This window comes from Castor canadensis, chromosome 2 (genome assembly GCF_047511655.1).
Source record: "Castor canadensis chromosome 2, mCasCan1.hap1v2, whole genome shotgun sequence".
Classification (NCBI taxonomy): domain Eukaryota; kingdom Metazoa; phylum Chordata; class Mammalia; order Rodentia; family Castoridae; genus Castor; species Castor canadensis.
Window position 1 is genome coordinate 158,729,783 of NC_133387.1, and position 18,829 is coordinate 158,748,611.

An 18,829-nucleotide genomic window follows, 5' to 3' on the forward strand; every position below is an offset into this window, starting at 1 on the left:
TTCGGGGCGGAAATGACGTCTTACGACGCGCGACTACGGTGAGACGTGCCCCTTCCGGAAGCGCCCGCGTAGGCCGGCATGGTCTCACCCTCTGGTTCTTTGCCAGACCTACTTCCTTAGCTGAGCTTTGGAGGTGTGGTGGCAGGAGCTCCGCAAACAGACGAAGAGGCAGTCTGTTCTTCGTGGAACTACCTGTCTCCTGAAGAAAGCATATTAATCAAGTAGTCATGTCAACGAATGTAGAAGTGTAATGATAAGTAACTTGACTTAGTCAAAGAGGTCGGGGAAGGTTGTCCTAATAATTAGAGGCTTCAGCCTTGATCTGAAGGCCAAATAGAAGAGAGGGAAACACAGTTCGGATGGGCACAGCATGTACTAGAAAATAGGAATATGTCTAATGGGGAGACTGAAAAAAATGCCAGTGTGTGTGGAGCACAGAAACCTGAAGAGAGCCTTGTAATCTTGGGGAGATGGACAGAAGTTAGAATGTCCAAAGTCTCCTGGGGTTGTTTTTTTTTTTTTAAAACACACAAATCCATTAATGCAGAACAACACATAAACAGACTTGAGGACAAAAACTTCACAATCATCTCAAAAAAGGTGCAAAAAAAAAAAAAAAAAACCTTAAGACAAAATTCAACATCCCATGACATATGGCCATGAGGAAACTAGGAGGGTCACACCCCAATTATGTAAAGGGTAAATATGACAAACTTATAGCTAGTATCACACTGAGTGGGAAAAAATTGAAAACATTTCCTATGAAATCAGGAAGGAGACAAGGGTGTCTACTCTCAATGCTTCCATTCAATACAATGTGTGAAATCCTAACCAGAGCAACAAGGCAAGAGAAAGAAACAAAGGAAATACAAATAGAAAAAGAAATTAAAAACCATCCCAATTTGGAAATGATATGATCCTTTTCTCAAAAGACCCACAAAACTCCAACAGAAGACATATCTGATGAACCATTTCAGCAAACTTGGAGAATACAAAATCAACATACAGTCAGAATTGGTGGTACATGTCTGCAATTCCAGCACTTGGGCGGAATTGCATCTCTTCCTTAACCCACCTTCTTCTTAATCCTTGGCAACAATTCATCTACACACATGCCTTTTGAGACTTGCTTTTTTCACTTGCCATTGTCCTCTGGCCTGTGATCTAGGTTGTGTCAATATTGTTCCTTTCTGTTGCTTAGCAGTATTCCATAATATGGGTACACCACACTTTAACCATTTGCCTGCAGGAGTTTTTGGGTCATTTCCAGTTTGGTGTGATTATGCACAAAGATGCTATAACATTTTTACAGTTGATTTGTGTGCATGCATAGCTATGAAGCCTTCCTTTCTCTGGATAAATGCCCAGGAGTGCAAATGCTGGGTCATGTAGTAGTTGCATGTTTAGTTTTTAAAGAAGCTGCCAAATTGTTTTCCAGAATAGCTGTGCCTTTTTACATTCTCATCAGTAATGCATTGAGCGATCTGGTTTCATGACTTCTCACCAGTGTTTCATGTTTTTATTTCAGACATCCTGACAGATATACATCTTATTGTCATTTTAATTAACTTAATGGCTAATTAGGTTGAACATCTTTTCATGTGTGTCTGTCACAGATGTATCCTTTTTATTGAAGTGTCTGTTCATGCCTTTTGCCCTTTTTTCTGGATTGTACTTTTATAATCAAGAACTTTTTGCCTAGCCTTAGATCCTGAATATCTTTGGGTTTTTTTTCCTGAAAGTTTTATAGGCTTGCATTTCAGTCTGTGATCTATTTTAATTTTTGTATTAAGTGTAAGACTTTCAGTTCGACCAAGTTTTTTGGACAATGGGTATCCAGTTATTCAAGCCTGTTGTTTTGTTTTGCGTGCAATGAAATACACTACAACTTTAGCTATACTTCCAGTCCTAGATATTTACGTTTCAAGATACTGTTTCTCTGAGCAAAGTAACTAGATGATGGACATGCCCATATTTTCAAGTATTAATCTCTTTATGACAAGAGTTTAGATCAGAAAAGTGAGTTCGGTTTCTTACCTTTATGACAATGACTTCTGGGGTCATAACTTAGGAACAATTAGTTTGACCCCACTTCCAAAGAGACCTCTCAAACTTCCCAGAATTATACTATGTAATATTCAAAAGCTTCAGTTTTTAACCTTAAAATTACAAAGGTGTAACTTTGTATTTTCCAGATGGCTACTCAGTTGTCATTTCCATAGTGAATACTCTTCTTAATTTGAAATGTCATTTTTCCCCACATATTACATCCCCCTTATTGTTATTTTTTATCTATTTCTGAACTTTACATTCTTTTCTGTTGGTCTCTCTGTTCATTCATGCACTTTTCAAAACTTTGTATTTTCAAAATAGCTAGCAGAGGCAGCCCCTCCTCATTCTTTTTTTAGTGTGTTTGTTAAATGCATAAGCTGTGTAACCATGTACCTGAATTTAAATCTTGGTTCTATTATTAGTTGCATGAGCTTGGGGATGCTTAAGCACTTTAGGCTTCAATTTCCTCATCTAAACAACTGCCTTGCCTAGTTTTAATTTTAAAAATTTGGTATTTTGTTAGAACATTACATTTATAATTTAGGGATAATAGACATTTTATAGTATCTAATTTCCCCCTGAAGAATGTGGAATATCAGTTCTCATTAGTTTGCAAAAATATCTACCCATCCAATTGTTCTTCCACTGCTACTTCCTTAGTCCAATTGATCATCATATTTGCTCTGCTCTTATAGTCTCTTCTCTCCTACTGCAACGAGTGGTCTTTAAAACTTAAGTCAGATGTTATTTCTCTATGCAAAACCTCCCAACAATTTCTGATCTCAGAGCCAAAGCCTGGAAGGAAATTGGAAGCAGCAAGAACTTTTCGCTTCGCTGTGAAGGAGAACAAGCACATAGAAAGGATGTGGGTTCAATGAAGTTATATCTTGTTTGTACGCTGATGAGAACGGATCTGAAAAAGGAGAAAACTGATAAAAGATAGAGAGGCAGGTGATAGAGAAATGTTCTTGGGCAGGCTTCTTCTTGTTTCCTTCCATTCATTTTTCTCAGTCTGCCCCTCTCCACAGTCTAAAATACACAGCTAGTCATGCCCAACTCTCCTGGTTAAAACTTTTAAATAAATCTACTTTCTGTAAAAAAAAAATTACAATTTAACCTGGTATACAGGGGTTCTTTTTAAAAATGTATGGATCACTAAATATATGAAGCACTATGGTGGGTGCTGGGTATAGTTAACAGTGGTACTGAGAGTAGCACTACAGGCAGGAGACAGGTAATGTAACAGAGACACTAATAGAAGAACTAACGACCTTGAGAAATGAGAGGGGATGATGGGACCCAGAGGATATAAGGAGAGATTTGAGTTTGGAAAGAGGTGCCTTTCAGTTGTAACTTGAAAGATTATCTAATGAAGTATGCAGATTCACAGATGGTGGGGATGATGAGTTCCATCAGGTGAAGTATGAAGCATGTCTTCAGCTGGATGAAGGAAAGAATATTAAATGGTCACAGTTAAAGGGAGTCATGATTGTTACATATTTCTCAACTATGAAGTCTCCCTGGTTTTTCACACGTCTGAGATTTTGATTAAATCTTCATTCTTTTCTGGCAAATTCCTACTTGTTCTTTTAGATCCATCTGGACCACCACAGCTGTGCCTACCTCACCTCCTCTAATATAATGCACTGAAGTTTGTGTTTGGTTCCCTTTACAAGACTAGTAAGGTTCTTGAAAAGCTGGTCTTTTGTATGTCAGGTTTTGTGTAGGATCTTTAGGTATTTTAAATAATGTTTAACATAAACTAATAAAACTGTGGAATCTTCAACTAGAATACAGAAGTACCAAGGATTATAACCAATTCCTGGAATAAAGTAGCTTATATGACCTCTGTGCCCTTTAAAAATGGCACTGCTGTGGCTATCCTTGTTACTGTTAATGCAGAGTGCTCTTATATTGTTGCAGCATGGACACACCACCACAATGGCTTTCATTTAGTTTTGTTTTATTCAAATGCTAAAACTTAAGTTCCAAGATACAAACTGTAGTTATATTTAGTTGTGTTTGATTTAAAAACATCAATTATGCTTTAACAACTTCCAAAAACAAATGTAAGTTGTGACTAAAATGTCTCATAATCTATTTTTTGCAGCATTATCCTTAATATATTTAGAAACTACTCCAATTTCCACTCTACAAAAGGAAAATGATGCCGTAAGAGAAAGATAATGAATGAAGCCATAATCTAAAAGACTTCATGAGGAGAACTTGAACCATTAGTAGGGAGAGTAAGGTTCTTTCTGTTCCTTCTGATAGCCCTCAGGGTTAAGCACAATGCAAAACTCAATTTCTGGTCCAACACCAGCCATAAATAGGTACCTCACATACTTTTACTATATCATAGAAAGCCCAAGTTTTCAACAAGATTTAGAATTTAATAGCTTAAGGTCTGTTTCCTAGAAAAGGAGGGTAAAGGAAAACTCAAGACTCTAAAAGCCAAAAAAATGAAAATGAACAAAGATACTCTGATTTAAACAATTTCAAATGAAACTGAACTGAATGAATAATAAAGAAATTTGTATCATTACAGAAGGAAAGGAAAAAAAACTTAAAGGGTACTTGGGATAGTTTTTAAATAGAATCCAATCATACAATTTTCATTTGTTAAATCCAAAAATTCCCCCACACCAGTTTTTAGTTTTGCTATATAATAAGCATTTATATTATGTTAGTGTGAACATAATCATTTTGGCTGATAGTCAAAGAATTAGATGTTTAGCACCAAAGACAAAACAGAAAATGAATTCAGTATTTCCTGAAGTGTATACTATTAGGATATTTTATTTAGTTCCGCGTATGGCTCTTACTATGACTGATACAGCATGCTATTGAAAGAATTAGTTTAGTCTTTTTCTGAAGATGTAACTCAGACTTTAATTCCATTTACTCACCCATGGTACTAAAAATAAAAAAAAAAAAATCAAGTCAGCAAGAGAATGGCTTTTTAAAGTGTGTGTGTGTGTGTGTGTGTGTGTGTGTGTAGAGTACCAGTTGGGAAGTTAGTGTTGTGCGTTAACAAAAAAGTCTAAGGATATACATAAACAAATCATCAAAATATGGTTCTTCAGTGTATTTCTCCATGGAATTTTTAACTATTTGAAAACTACCTGGTCCAATTTTTAAGACAAAAAAATTCCAATATTTTCAGGAAATTAAATTGGATAGAAAAACGTAATACTGAAGAATAGTATTCCAATTCAATTTTAAAAGAATTTATTTTCCCATTTGTAGAGTAACATTATTGTAAAATCCACAGTTATTGCAACACCTACATTGCTTAAAGTACTAAGAATTTTGTTAAAGCATATTTTTAAAAAACTGAACCAAAATAATATACATTTTATCTCTAAACATCGTGTCATTTAAAAAGTCCACGTAATGTCTTCTGTATAAATCAATGTGATGTTATAATATACATGATCTGATTCTTATCCTAAAGGCTTCTGACCATGTATTATGATATCCAAGATAGATTCAATGCCTTTAATGTCAGACTGTAGAAACAGTTACAACCCTAAACAACAGGAGGAAAGGACAGGACTCTGACGGTTTAGCTATTTGCAGCATCTGCATGGCGAGGCCATCCTTCTTCCTCAACTCCAGAGTCATATTCCTCTTCAGAGGAGTCTTTCGTGGGAGCTCTATAACGAAAAGCCATGTTAGTTTTTTAAATAAAAAATTAGAGGTAAACATGATTTCTAGACTGCAAATTGTAAATTAATCCCCTCAGCTAAAAAGTCCACAAAATAGAAAATGCTAAGGCATTTTTAATATGAAGATTGCTTAGTGGTAAAATATGGAAAAGAAAGTATACAACAGAGTTAAAACTAAATTTCTCAACATTTTCCCTAACAAATTACTGCAATAAACTGTAACTTATAGACCAAAATTCACCCACTGCCTATTTTTGTAAATACTGACTTACTGGAATACAAACGTGCTAATCCATTTACATGCTGTCTATGGCTGGTTTTGTGATATGAAGGAAATTTTGACCGTATGGTCCTAACATACCTAGTTCTTTATGAGAAAGTTTGCTGACTTGGAAGATGTGTTGACTTTGTCAGCTGGTAGACTACTATGAGAAATTGATGAGAATAGTTTGGTCTTATACAGCCATGAAAAAAGTCATTTATCAGTTAGAAAATTAGCAGCAAAGTTCATTAATCTCTTAATTTGACTACTTTTATGTCTCTTTTGACACTGGAGAAGTGGAGCCTAATTTTGAAGACCACTTTTCAAAAAGACTCACAAAATATTTTATATACTCAGATTTTTCTGCAGAAAATTCATGAGATTATTTCCCTTACAAATATAAGAACTATCATTCAACTTTAAAATGACAGAACAATAAACTAGCAATAAGGATCTTAAATTTTACATCTGCTCTGGCTTGAAAATACACTTTACCGAATGTATCCTGGTTCCTTTTTTCCTTCTACTACTTCTTTGTCAACCTCCACACATACAATATCAGAATTAGGAACTTCAAACATTGGTTCTAGTAACAGCTTTTCCTAAAGAGACAAAAAAACAATGAATTACATGGAAAATAAATTGCACACAAAATGCTTTCATTCTATAGGCCAAGTGAATCCATTCATTTAAGAAATATTGAGTTTTGCTACTCAGGAGGCAGAGACAGGAGGATCGTGAATTTTCCCAGGCCAGCCGGGGAAAAGTTAGCAAGACCCTTTGTCAGAAACAAAATATATATTAAAAAAAAAAAATAGGCTTTGGCATGGCTCAAGAGGTAGAGCACTTGCCTAGCAAACCCCAGGCCTGGGTTCTAATCCTCAATACTACAAACAAACAAACAAACAAAGAGGGCTGGCAGAGTGGTCCAAGCTGTAGAACACCTGCCTAGCAAGCATGAGGCCCTGAGTTCAAACTCCAATGCTGCCAAAAAACAAACTAAATAAATACAGAGTCTATTATTACAATAGGAACACAATGTTGAAGACAATGTAAACGCTTTCATATTCTTTATATTAAAATAGCTTCTAACTGAATTCAGAAAAGTCATCTTATAAATAAGCTACTTGTATATAGTGCTGCCTATTTATGCAACATGCAGATATAAAAAGAAACTACGGTTTCAAACTCAGATGTTACTTAGAAGCATTTCTGGTTTATTCTGACTGAGGAGGTCAACTGGTAATCCTTCCATTGAAAACAATCCTAAATTACCTCTTCAATTTCAAACTATGACTTAAGTGAACATTTGCCCCATGTGCTTCAGTAGACCTATTGTTTCCTTTAGAAAACTAGCTTTGCCTCTAGATGGAGGCTGGATTATATTCCATCTAACGGGAAATACAGATAAGTACATCAAATTTCCTTTAAAATGTCAGCTATATTACCTACTCTTGTAGTTTTCATTTTTACAAATCTATCCTTAGTAGGAACACCTTAATTCCTAACTGCCTATGATCAATGTATATTTCCAGTAAGAAGTCCTATTGAAATGAAGAAAGTGTCGATAGCAAAACCCTCAGAAGAGAAGAAGAACACATGCTTGCTTTGGGAGTAGGTAGTAAAATAGTAATTCACTGTTCAGCTAGACCTAGGGTTAAAGGCAAAAACTCTAAGAGTGAGTGGTGGCAGGAAAACAGTCTGTGTCCCTAGGATCTTTAATAAAATTAAAAAGTGAGGTCATACCATACTGAAGAACTGAGGTTATGGTAAATTTACTTGTTATGGTAAATTTACTTTCAAACAAACAAAAATGGGGATTGTAATTAGTCTGAGAAAGGGCTCTATGCCTAGTCAAAGGCCTATGTATATTTATTCAAATTCTCCTTCCCACAATTCTGATTTTCTGCATCTCATCAATCATATCATGTGTGTGTTCTATGTTACAAACACCTTAAAGTTCTTTTTTGTTTTTGATTTTGATTTTTGGTGCTAGGAATTGAACCCAGGGTCTCATGCATGCCACTGAGCTACATCCCAGCCATAAAATACCTCTGGATAAAAAAATTAAAAAAAATAAAAATAAAATTGTGACCTCCACCCTCCTCCCCCCCCAAAAAAAGAAAATCACAAAAATTCAAAACAACTTTCAGTCAATTTTCTAGAAGAAAAACAGAGGAGCTTAATATTCTGAAACTCAGACCAAGAAATAATCGAGTTTTATTTTTATTTATTTATTTATTTAAAGTAACACCAACTTACCATTATGGACCGAAGGCCTCGTGCACCTGTTTTTCGTTCTAGCGCCAATCTAGCTATGGCTTTCAAAGCATCCTCAGTAACATTCAGTTCACACTACGAACAGATTAAAAATAAATGAGAACTCAGATAATCTTTGATGATATTTTCCTAATACAATCATACAGCATTTGACCTATTAACTACAACTACCCATCACCATTAGTACTTTTCCTAGAATCATATAATTTTAGAACTAAATGGAACCAATGCCTTGACTTCTTAGATGAGTAAGCTTCAAAGGACTGGGGATCTGGATCAAGTGGTAGAGTGCCTGCCTAGCAATAAAAAAGAGTAATCAGATGAGTAAGTTCCAGAGGGTTAAGTAAACTTATTTAGTGATGCTCAGAAACACAGGCAAACCTATTCCCTCTCAGACTCAAGTGTCACTTAGGACTCAGGCTTTGTTATTTTTTCCTGGTGTTAGGGATTGAACCCAGGCTGAACATGCACTACCACAGAGTTACACCCTCAGCTTTGTGAGTATTAAAGAGTGTTACTAATCCTCTCATTCTGCATCACAAAGCAAAACTTAAGTATCTCTAAATTGCCACAAATTTCAAAACAGTAGAGTTCAAATAGTAAGCTGATTATTTCTCATGGTGTTTTAGAATCTTGCCTTTAAGAAGCACTTGTTTGGGTGAATATGGTAGAAATATCATGTACTCATATATGAAAATGGAAAAATAAGACCTGTTGAAACTATTCTAAGAAGGGAGGCGGGGTGGGGGAGATAAAGGAGAATGACGGAGGAGGTGAGTTTGACTAATATATATTGTAAGCACTTTTGTAAATGTCACAATGCACCCCTAATACAATAATAATATATTGAAATTTTTTTAAAGAAGCACCTGTTTTTAATCAAATAACCTATGACAGTATTAGTACTATGAATCACAAGTTTGCACTTAGTTCTTGAAGAGGTTTTCTAGATTAACATGAATTTCCTAGGACTTTTTCCAACATTTATTGAGCCCTTACATACTTAGTTCAGTGCACACACCTGATGCCGAGGGATCACCAAAGTGGGCAAAGGATTTTGAGCAGGAGAGTAAAAGAATAGCCTTGTGTTTATACATTTAATATTAGGAATTTAATATCTATTTAAGGACACTGTACTCAATAATTTAAAAATGACTCATTGTGGAAGTAAAGTAGAAGGTGGTATTTTTGGTGCTGATGGTCAGAAATAGACTTGAGACAAGGAGACCAATTAGGAACCAAGTGCATAGGTTGAAGTGAAGGATGATAAATTACAATGGCAATGGAGAAAAAGAGACTGATACTTAAGAGATTCTAACTAAATTAATAAAACCAAAAATGTGCTGTTTGGGTATGTGGGCTAGTGACCTCCATGTGTTTACTGGAGACACAGATGTGGGCGCTACTAATACTATGTTTGGTTTAGAGGGGTTGAAATAGGCTAGTGACATCATTTTTCTATATATCCTTGAGCTTTATGTTTCAATGACTTTAATTAAGAAGAAGAAAAAAAAAAAACCCAAAACACTCCCAAATGCCTAATGTAACACACTGTGCATTGCTAGATCTTTGCTTAGGAATAAGCTGATCTTCCAGATGAAGAGGATTCTTTTTAATTTTGCTAGGCTAATTTTTATGAAATTTCAGTAGTAAGAAAATCATAAATATGAAAAATAAAAACCTAACCTTATCCATGCTGAATAAGGCCTGGTACTGAGGAATGACAGCATTACGTGGCTCAGTTAGTATCTGTACAAGCGTTTTCTCATCTAGGCTATGCAAAGGAACTACCACAGGCAATCGTCCCACAAACTCAGGAATCATGCCAAATTCAATGAGATCTCTGGCTTCCACATGACGTAATAACCGATCCTTTTCTTCAATGTCTTGATGAGTATTTGATTCCCCACTTCGATTAGCCAGATCCGCAGCAGCTGCAGCCCTTCTGCCTTTTCCCAGATTAGATGGTGTTCCAAATCCAAGATACTGCCAAACAAATGAAATGTATTGTAAATAGGAGAATGGAGTTGCACTACATTAAGTACTTTGCATATAAGTATGTGATGCTTTCACATTTTACAAAGGTATAAGACAAGGTTATAGAAGTTAAGAACTTTGACATAGGTCTTGTTGCTGTAAGTGGCAAAGCCAAGATTTAAACTCGGGTCTGTCTGAGATTTCCCTTATTTTTGGTTAAAAAGTTCACGGGTTGGGCACAGTGGCTCACACCTATAATTCAACCTAATTAGGAGGTAGAGATCACGGTTCAAGGCTAACCTGGGCAAAAAAATTAGCAAGACTCCATTTCAACAAACAAGCTGGACATGGTGACCCACACCTGTAATTTCTGCTATGCAATATGCAGGAGGTGTAGGTAAGACTGTGGTCCAAAGCTGGCTAGGTAAAAATCATGAGACTTTATCTGAAAAATAACTAAAGCAAAAAGGGCTGAGGGTGTGGCTCAAGTAATAGTGTATCTGCCCAGCAAGAGTGAGACCCTGAGCTCAAACCCCAGTACTGCCACCCACCCCCGAAAAAAGTTCACAGCTAAATGGAGTGACTTAATTTTCAATAGGACAAAACTATGACCTAAAATTCTTTTTTTCTTTTTTTTTTTTTTTGTCTTTAAAAGCAGTACTGTGGATTGAACTTAGGGCCTAAAGGTTGCTAGGTGAGCACTCACTTGAGCCATGACCTCAGTCTCTAAATCTTCCTTCTACATGTTTGCAATTCTGACATTACTTTTAATTCTGCCTATAAGTTTCTAGCATCAAATTCTTTTGGGAAGTATTTCTAGTAATTATTGGGAAGAAGTAGTAATTATAAATTAATATCAGAACATGGTCCCTGCTTTTGGTTACAGAATTTCTTAGGGTTTTTCTTTTTTTGGTGGTACTGGAATTTGAATTCAGGGTTTCATGCTTGCAAAGCAGGCACTCTGCCACTTCAGCCTGGACCTCCAGTCCAGGGTTACAGAATTTCAAATACAATATTATCTTTCTCACACACTCATATATGAAGAAAAACCAAATTTCTCCTCATCTATTAATTTATGCAGAATTTCAATAGCAAGTAAAATAAAAATTTTAATGAATTTATATTTATCTTGCTACTCAAATTCTGCATAAATTAGCAGAAAATAAAAATATAACCTTATCTATGCTTAGGTCTGATTATGTGGCCTTGGATTTGTATTTAGTGTTAGTGTTTGTAAAAGTGTTTTCTCATCTAGGCTATGCAAAGGAACTACCATGGGAAGCTACTACTACTAGGCTGCTACTTAATCTAGTACATTAAAATAGGCATTCTAGGCCAAGGAGACTTAAACATAGCAAGTGGCTGATCTATGATATACTCATTTAGGTCGAACACTGTGTAATATAAAAGTGATCATTCTTGGCTATTAGGTAAAAACCAAAAATACAAGTGTGTTCTGGATTTCTTGCCACCAACGTTGATATTATATTTTATTGTAATCCATCAACGCATAGGTACTGGGCATATAGCTTAAAGATCTGAAGAAACAAGTCCCAATCCCAGTTAAAATCAGGACTTACAGGAATGTTTAAAAAGAAATGTGTAAAACTAGGTAAGATCACAACCCATCCTCCTGAACTTCCCTTGATTTGTGAATGCCATTAGTGACTTATGACAGACCCTTGGACGTGGGCACTGAGACAGGCTGTTTACTGGGCAGGAATATGCTGGTACAGCAGCTAACCTCAAATGATAAGAGGCAAAGTATAAAACTGAACTCATCAATTTATACTTTAAAGATGTCCACACATAAGATATTTTGAAATCCTCTAATTACTGCTCTAAAATTAACACAACTAGGAATGTATTTCTGATATGCTCTAAGAAAATCCAATGACTGGTAACCAAAGATATGGGAACAGAAACTGAGTGACCATCCTCTGTAACTTTACATGCTCTGAAAAATGCTCTCAGAAAAACTTACCTTTTCATTCTTCCTCCTGCTGATGATTCTGTCTAAGCCATTGAAAGCACCAGATGCAACAAACAAGATATTTGTTGTATCAACTTGCACTGTTTCTCCGCGTAGCTTTCGGGAATTCTTTTCTGGAACGTTGACTATAGTGCCTTCTAGTAGTTTTAATAAGCCCTAAATAAAGAATGAGTGATTTACAGCAACAACATATATAGGAACATTATTTACCATGGTTCAGATAAGGGGATTCGATGGGAGAAAATAATATGTGGTCATGGTCAATGAGTATAATTACTGAGAATTCCCACGTCTCTACAACATGAAAACCAAGTGCATTTATCTCACTAAGAATTCATAAACTTGTATGAGATGATTATAGGACTCTTGATGCATTCTAACTCAGGAAATGGTAAATCTAAGAAATTGTTCTGGATGGGTAAAGTCTTAACTCTGACATAAAGACAGAACTTATGACTCTATAAAATGATACCCAAACATGGTGGGAACATTTAAAATTTAAAAATAGTGGATCTGTCATCCATATAAATTAAAATACTATTCTCTTAGTGTTACATTTTGAGACTACCTATATTTTGACATGTCTTCATAAAAAAAATTACCCAGCACATTTTTAAGTATAATCATACCTATTTATGTATGTAAAAAAATTGAAACAATCTCCTTCATCCTTTAGTTTGTCATTATTAGTTATCATTAAATGTTAAATTGGCCAATACACCATTGTAACTGATGGTAACTCCACAAGGAGTAAACACTATTTTATATCTATCTTCTAATTAAGTGAGAGGAATAGGAAACATGTATAATTCATTCACATGTAGTTAGAACTAGAATTTTCAAGAGTCTTCTAGAAATGCTTACTAGGGCTTTGAGGAATAAAAATTAAGATTAAGTGGCTGGTGGACGGGCTCAAGTGGTAGAGTGCCTGCCTAGCAAGTGTAAGGCCCTGAGTTCAAACCTTAGTACCACCAAAAAAAAAAAAAAAGGTTAAATTTTATTTTCTGTTCTTTCAAATATTTTTAATTTCCTAAGAAAAGTAATTGTTACTTAAAATCATTAATAGTCTTTTAGGATCTGAACTACTTTAAAAATGGTATGTGAGGTTTGGGGTGGAAGAAATAAACAAAACAGAATCTAATTGAATGTGAAACCAAACGTACAATATTTGGGAGGTTGATGTAATCCCTTCCTTTTAGTGGACTTGAACAAAATATTCAACTGCTTACTTGCTGAACGCCTTCTCCACCTACATCTCGTAACTGATGAATGCCTGGCACACTGCCAATCTTATCTACTTCATCCAGAAAGACAATTCCTATAATTTAAGGAGAATTCTATTTATAATATGAAAAAGATAGACACAGTCTCAACTTTAAAATATTGGATTGCTACAGAGCAAGGTTATTCAATTTTCATACTTAACATACACAATAGCTTGATGTTTTAAAAATAGTCCCATTCATCACTTTGTACATCTATTTTGTAATCTGTTTTACAGCATATAATTTAAATATGATAGCCAAAGCTCTTTGACAATAGCTATCTATCTCACTAATGTATTCAAATTTTTTATTATGGGAAACAGATATAGTATGGAAATATGAGGTATATGTAGTGCTGGCATTGGCAAAACTTAAGTTAAGCTTACTCTTTCCCACTTATATTCCTGTCTTAAAGGAATTCAGACAGGAAGCTGTCAAGCTCTTCACGTAAATAAGCACAGATGACAGAGAAAGGAGAAATGCAGGTCAACAAAATAAGCTATTTTCAGATTTGTCCATTCAGTGATCTCCTGTCTCTCTCTCTCTCTTGTCCCCATCCCTTCCCCACTCTAGCATTAGGAATCTAGAGGGGAGTTAGAAGAAGAAAAGCAACTATAATATTAAAGACCTAATAGAAAAGTAACTTGTGTTTTCATCCTAGCAGCAAACCTTAGTGACCATAACATAAAGTAAATTTGTGGCCATTAATCAGTATGCTAGACAGTGTTTAACATAGGTGCTTTTATATAATTACAGCATATTACCCCTTGACTCAAAATAAGAATTATATTATTTAGTATTATACCACTTTCCCAATAGACTAAATTTGGGGTCAGACAAGCTACACTTGCAACATACCTTGTTGTGCTTTTTCTACATTATAATTGGCATCTTGGAGCAGTTTGGCAATCACGGATTCAATGTCTTCACCTACATATCCAGCCTGAGTCAAAGTTGTACAGTCACAGATAGCAAAAGGGACATCAAGGCATTTAGCTAAAGTTTGTGCCAGCAGGGTTTTACCTACAAATACAAACAGCAACTAAAAGTTTACTAAAAATATGTTGGCACACAATTCTTACACAAAATAGAATACTATGTAATAAAAAGCTGTTAACTGTTACATGTTTTTTCTACTATTGTTTTTTTCACCATTATTCATATCAGCTGTATTATTATTCAGATCTAGCTGTATCTTATTTTACTATTCCTGTTAAGAGCTTAGGGATTGGTACAATTAATATACATTAAATTAAAAAAAAAAAGGCAGTTTAGGGATTGACCTGAAGGGCAACACTGATAAGGTATCCGAAGACCTGTACTAGACTTTTTCTTAAGAGCTACAATCCTCCAAGTACAAGAATCACTCATTTCTATTTCTAAAATGAGTACTAAAACTTCCCAGGAAGTTATTTACCTGACCCAGTTGGTCCAAGCAGCAAAATATTACTTTTTTCAAGTTTTATGTCATCGTGTGAAGAATCCAATACTTCACCTCCTCGTTTTTCCTGAGGTATTTGTTGATTCACCTGTTGCTGCATTGATGCTCCTAAAGCATTACCATGTGGGCTAATTCCAGCAATCTGAAGCAATTCTGAAAAAAATGCCAAAGGAATTACTCTAGTTGTGCTTGAATTTACTACAAAAAATGCCCCATAAAACCTTACATCTAAAAACAAGCACCTATTTGGAAAAATTTAAATATTTCATCATTGCCTTACCTACAAAGAAAATCTCAAATTATCTAAGTGAAGAATATAAAACACACACGACTGTAATACAAAGAACCTCAGGGAAAGGAAATGGAGTCTTTTCAGCCTTCTTATTTATGTGAATATGTACAAATGCTACTTCAAAGAAAGGCAAAATATGGAAGAACAGCGGTAAGTGTCAGAAAGCTTTAACTTTCTTCCTCTCTGTCTCTAAACAGCTACTTTTTGATTCTGTTTCCTAATCTATAAAATAGCAACAATACCTGTCCTATCAATTTCAAATTCATGGTTGAATGGCATAAGCATAAACTGCAACTCAAGCAGTAGAGTGCCTACTTTCCAAGTGTGAAGTCCTGAGTTCAAACCCCAGTCCCACCAAAAAAATAAAAAAGGAATAAATTGCAATTGCTGTGGGGACACTTTGAAAAATGTTTATCTTTTTGTCTAAAGAGACATTACTTCATATTTTTCAGTATAAATGAAAACAAACAGGACTATAGAGAAAAGGAAAAACAATGAACTGAAAATTAGAGAACTTGGGTTCTAGTCCCAGTTCTGTTGCTTCTTGGTTATGGGACCATGGCAAGTCACTTAAAACTTTTCTGAAACTGCTTCTGCACCTATAATATAAAAATACTGAGATACATGACTTTTTTAGTCTCTTCCATATCTAAAAATGATTCTGTAAGTATACCATGAAAACCAAGTATGGTCAATCTCATTATTCCTGATCTCATCTGAATCTCAGATTTTATTGGATCTCAATTGATCTTTCTAGTACATTCAATAAGGACACATGCTTAACTAAATGGGATTGATATTGTTGGTGAAGTATCAGTTTATCAGGTGGGTTCCTATAAAAATGAATATCCTGGCTTTTTTGGCTTAGGGAAAGAATCCAAATACTTTAAAAGTTATCCAGATTTGTAAATATCCAGATTGTTCCTGGTTTGAGAAATCCGTGACCATGTAATATTTGTTTGTATTTCTAGATTTATTTTTAGGATGTTTCTAAGAAATGTGTTAAGAATATCATAATGCACTGGGGGTGCGATGGCAAACCTTAAACTCAAGCTACTTGAGAAGTAGAGGGATTACAGTTCAAGACCAATTTAGGCAAAAAGTTCATGAGGCTCCCACCTCAACAAATGGCTGGGCATGGTGGTTCACACCTGTCATTCCAGCTACAAGGGGAAGCACAAATGGAAACGTAGTCCAGACCAACTTGGGCATAAAGCAAGACCTTATTTCAAAAGTAACCAAAGCTGGTGGGGACATGGTCAAGTGGTAGAGTACCTCCCTTGTGAGCACAAAGCCCTTAGTTCAAACCCCTGTATCACCAAAAGAATAAATAACCAAAGCAAAAAAGGGCTGGGGACCTCGGTTAAATGGTGGAGCACTTTCCTATAAAGTGTGAGGCCCTGAGTTCAACCCCAGAACTGGAAAAAAAAAAAAAATCACAGTGCTTTCTAATGGTTATTTTAATCAAACCAATAGAGACATACCTATTAAGATGGTCCTATCTCATCTGTGACTTTGAAACTTTTTTTAGGTTATTTAAAAAAAATTTATTAGCAATATTAATAGTTGTACAGGGAGATTCAAACTATCTTTATACTTACAGTAAAGGGTTATTCTAGTCATCAGAATTACTAGATGTTCAACAAATACTTGAACTTAAGATATACTGTATTTGAGAGGTAATGATTAGTGAATAATTTACAATGTGATGACACCTTATTTCAATGCACATCCACAAGAAAACCCAATCTCCTACATGAGTTCAATTAAGTTGTCACTAAAGAGCTCTGGTTTTTAATTTCAGCAAAATCTAATTAGGAATTGTGATAACACAGAAAGGGACTTGAATTTAGTTTAGCTGTGTCCACTGGAGAAAAATGATTTAGATGAATAATTTGAACAAAATTACAAGAGATAAATTAACTACAGTGGAACTATATGACACACATATTTTATTTACCCCATAAAGTTTAAAAAGGAAGAATTTAATCAGTAAAGATGATGTCTATCATACACTTTCTGAGTATGTGCCCCAGACTATCCTTCAGATGACTCTCCTATTCTGTCAGTCTCCATTCCTGCACATCTCTATGTAAAAAGCTCTCTATAATGAGAACTGTGAGTACAGAGGTTAATGTAATGGTTTTCTGAACAGAACTCACAAGCTGTCTATGGCTATGGACAAATTAATGTTTTTGTCTTTCAGTTTTCTCATCTGTAAAATGGGGGTGAAAATAAAAGTTTCTGACTCACAAGTTTGGGAAAGATTAAATGAACAGACACAAAACACTTAGCACAGTGCCTGACAGAAAGTTTTTATTAAGTGATACAGAAGAATTTGCTCTTATTACTGCTATTTTCCAAGTGTTTAATTACTTACACAGTATAGTCATTAAATGCAAGCTAAGGATTTCATCTGGTACTCAACTTAAAAAAGAAAACTATATTCCAAAGATGGAAAAAAAAAGTTATCACTCTAAGAGTTGTATGTTTCCAAGGGACTTACAAATTTTGATTATACAGTAGTTTTAGTCTAATACCCTAACTAAAATCCTTTATAGGATACAACTAAACTATACATAAGGATAAACTGAATTTAAGCTTTTGAAATATGTTTCCAATCAATAAAATTACAAATTGCATTTGCCTAAATTCTTACTGCTATTTGTTAAAAATTAAATTACATTAAATCACTATTTATTATGTTTTGCAAAATATTTATAATAGACTTTCTTTTTTTTACTAAATTATACTAGTTTCACTAGCTATAAGCCCCAATTTGTGAGCACAGTACTGATCACATACTGGTATTTTTGGATTATGAAATATAAATTAGATGCACCTTAAGTTTATTATTTAGATCTTTGGGTTTTTTTTTTTTCATTTTTCTTTTATTATTCATATGTGCATAAAAGGCTTGGTTCATTTCTCCCCCTGCCCCCACCCCCTTTTTTTTTTTTAAAGACAGGGTCTCAATATGTAGCCTAGACTAACCCTGAAGTCATGATCCACCTGCCTCTGCCTTCTGAGTGTTGGGATTATAGGCATGCACCAGCATACCCAGTTTAAATCTTATTCTTATATATAAAATCTAATTTTACTGCATTGACTATATTTCTTAATTTTACCATGCATGGTATATCAGTATTTCCATAAATTTATAAATAACTAGGAGTCTGAGCACGGTGATATAAATCTGTAACCCCAGCACTCAGGAGGCTGAGACAAGAGATCTTTTTTCTTTTCTTTTTGAGACAGAAGGATCTTGAGTACAAGCCCAGTCTGGGCTACACAGCAAGACCCTGTCTCAACACACACAAGTATGTGCTCATATACACATGAGAGACAATATAATTATCCTATATGTGATAAATGTCATGCCAGAGGTAGTAAACCAGTTATGTTATTATGGCTCACATTATATATGTAGTACACTTCAAACAGAATTACTGCTCGATTCAAAGGCAAATGTTAAAACTATCAAACAACCAATTTTCCTTTGTCATTTCAATTAATAAAACAAAAACCCATGTGAATCTTATTATGACACCTTTGGGGCTTTCACCAGCTGTGTGTATAGTAACTCTACCTCTAGA

General features: G+C 34.9%; 1 protein-coding gene across 1 annotated transcript in view; it reads right to left on the bottom strand.

Moving 5' to 3' along the window:
- Positions 1 to 3,998: 3,998 nt before the first annotated feature.
- The window catches only part of Clpx (caseinolytic mitochondrial matrix peptidase chaperone subunit X), a 35,102-nt gene continuing 20,271 nt past the window's right edge, over positions 3,999 to 18,829 (bottom strand). Inside the window, exons 7-14 of the mRNA XM_020172895.2 lie at positions 14,918 to 15,094; positions 14,359 to 14,523; positions 13,465 to 13,553; positions 12,227 to 12,391; positions 9,952 to 10,251; positions 8,248 to 8,340; positions 6,481 to 6,587; positions 3,999 to 5,711 (exon numbers count right to left, since the gene is read on the bottom strand). Coding sequence (XP_020028484.2) covers positions 5,621 to 5,711; positions 6,481 to 6,587; positions 8,248 to 8,340; positions 9,952 to 10,251; positions 12,227 to 12,391; positions 13,465 to 13,553; positions 14,359 to 14,523; positions 14,918 to 15,094 — 1,187 coding nt within the window. The 3' untranslated portion in view covers positions 3,999 to 5,620. The remainder of the gene's footprint in view (positions 5,712 to 6,480; positions 6,588 to 8,247; positions 8,341 to 9,951; positions 10,252 to 12,226; positions 12,392 to 13,464; positions 13,554 to 14,358; positions 14,524 to 14,917; positions 15,095 to 18,829) is intronic.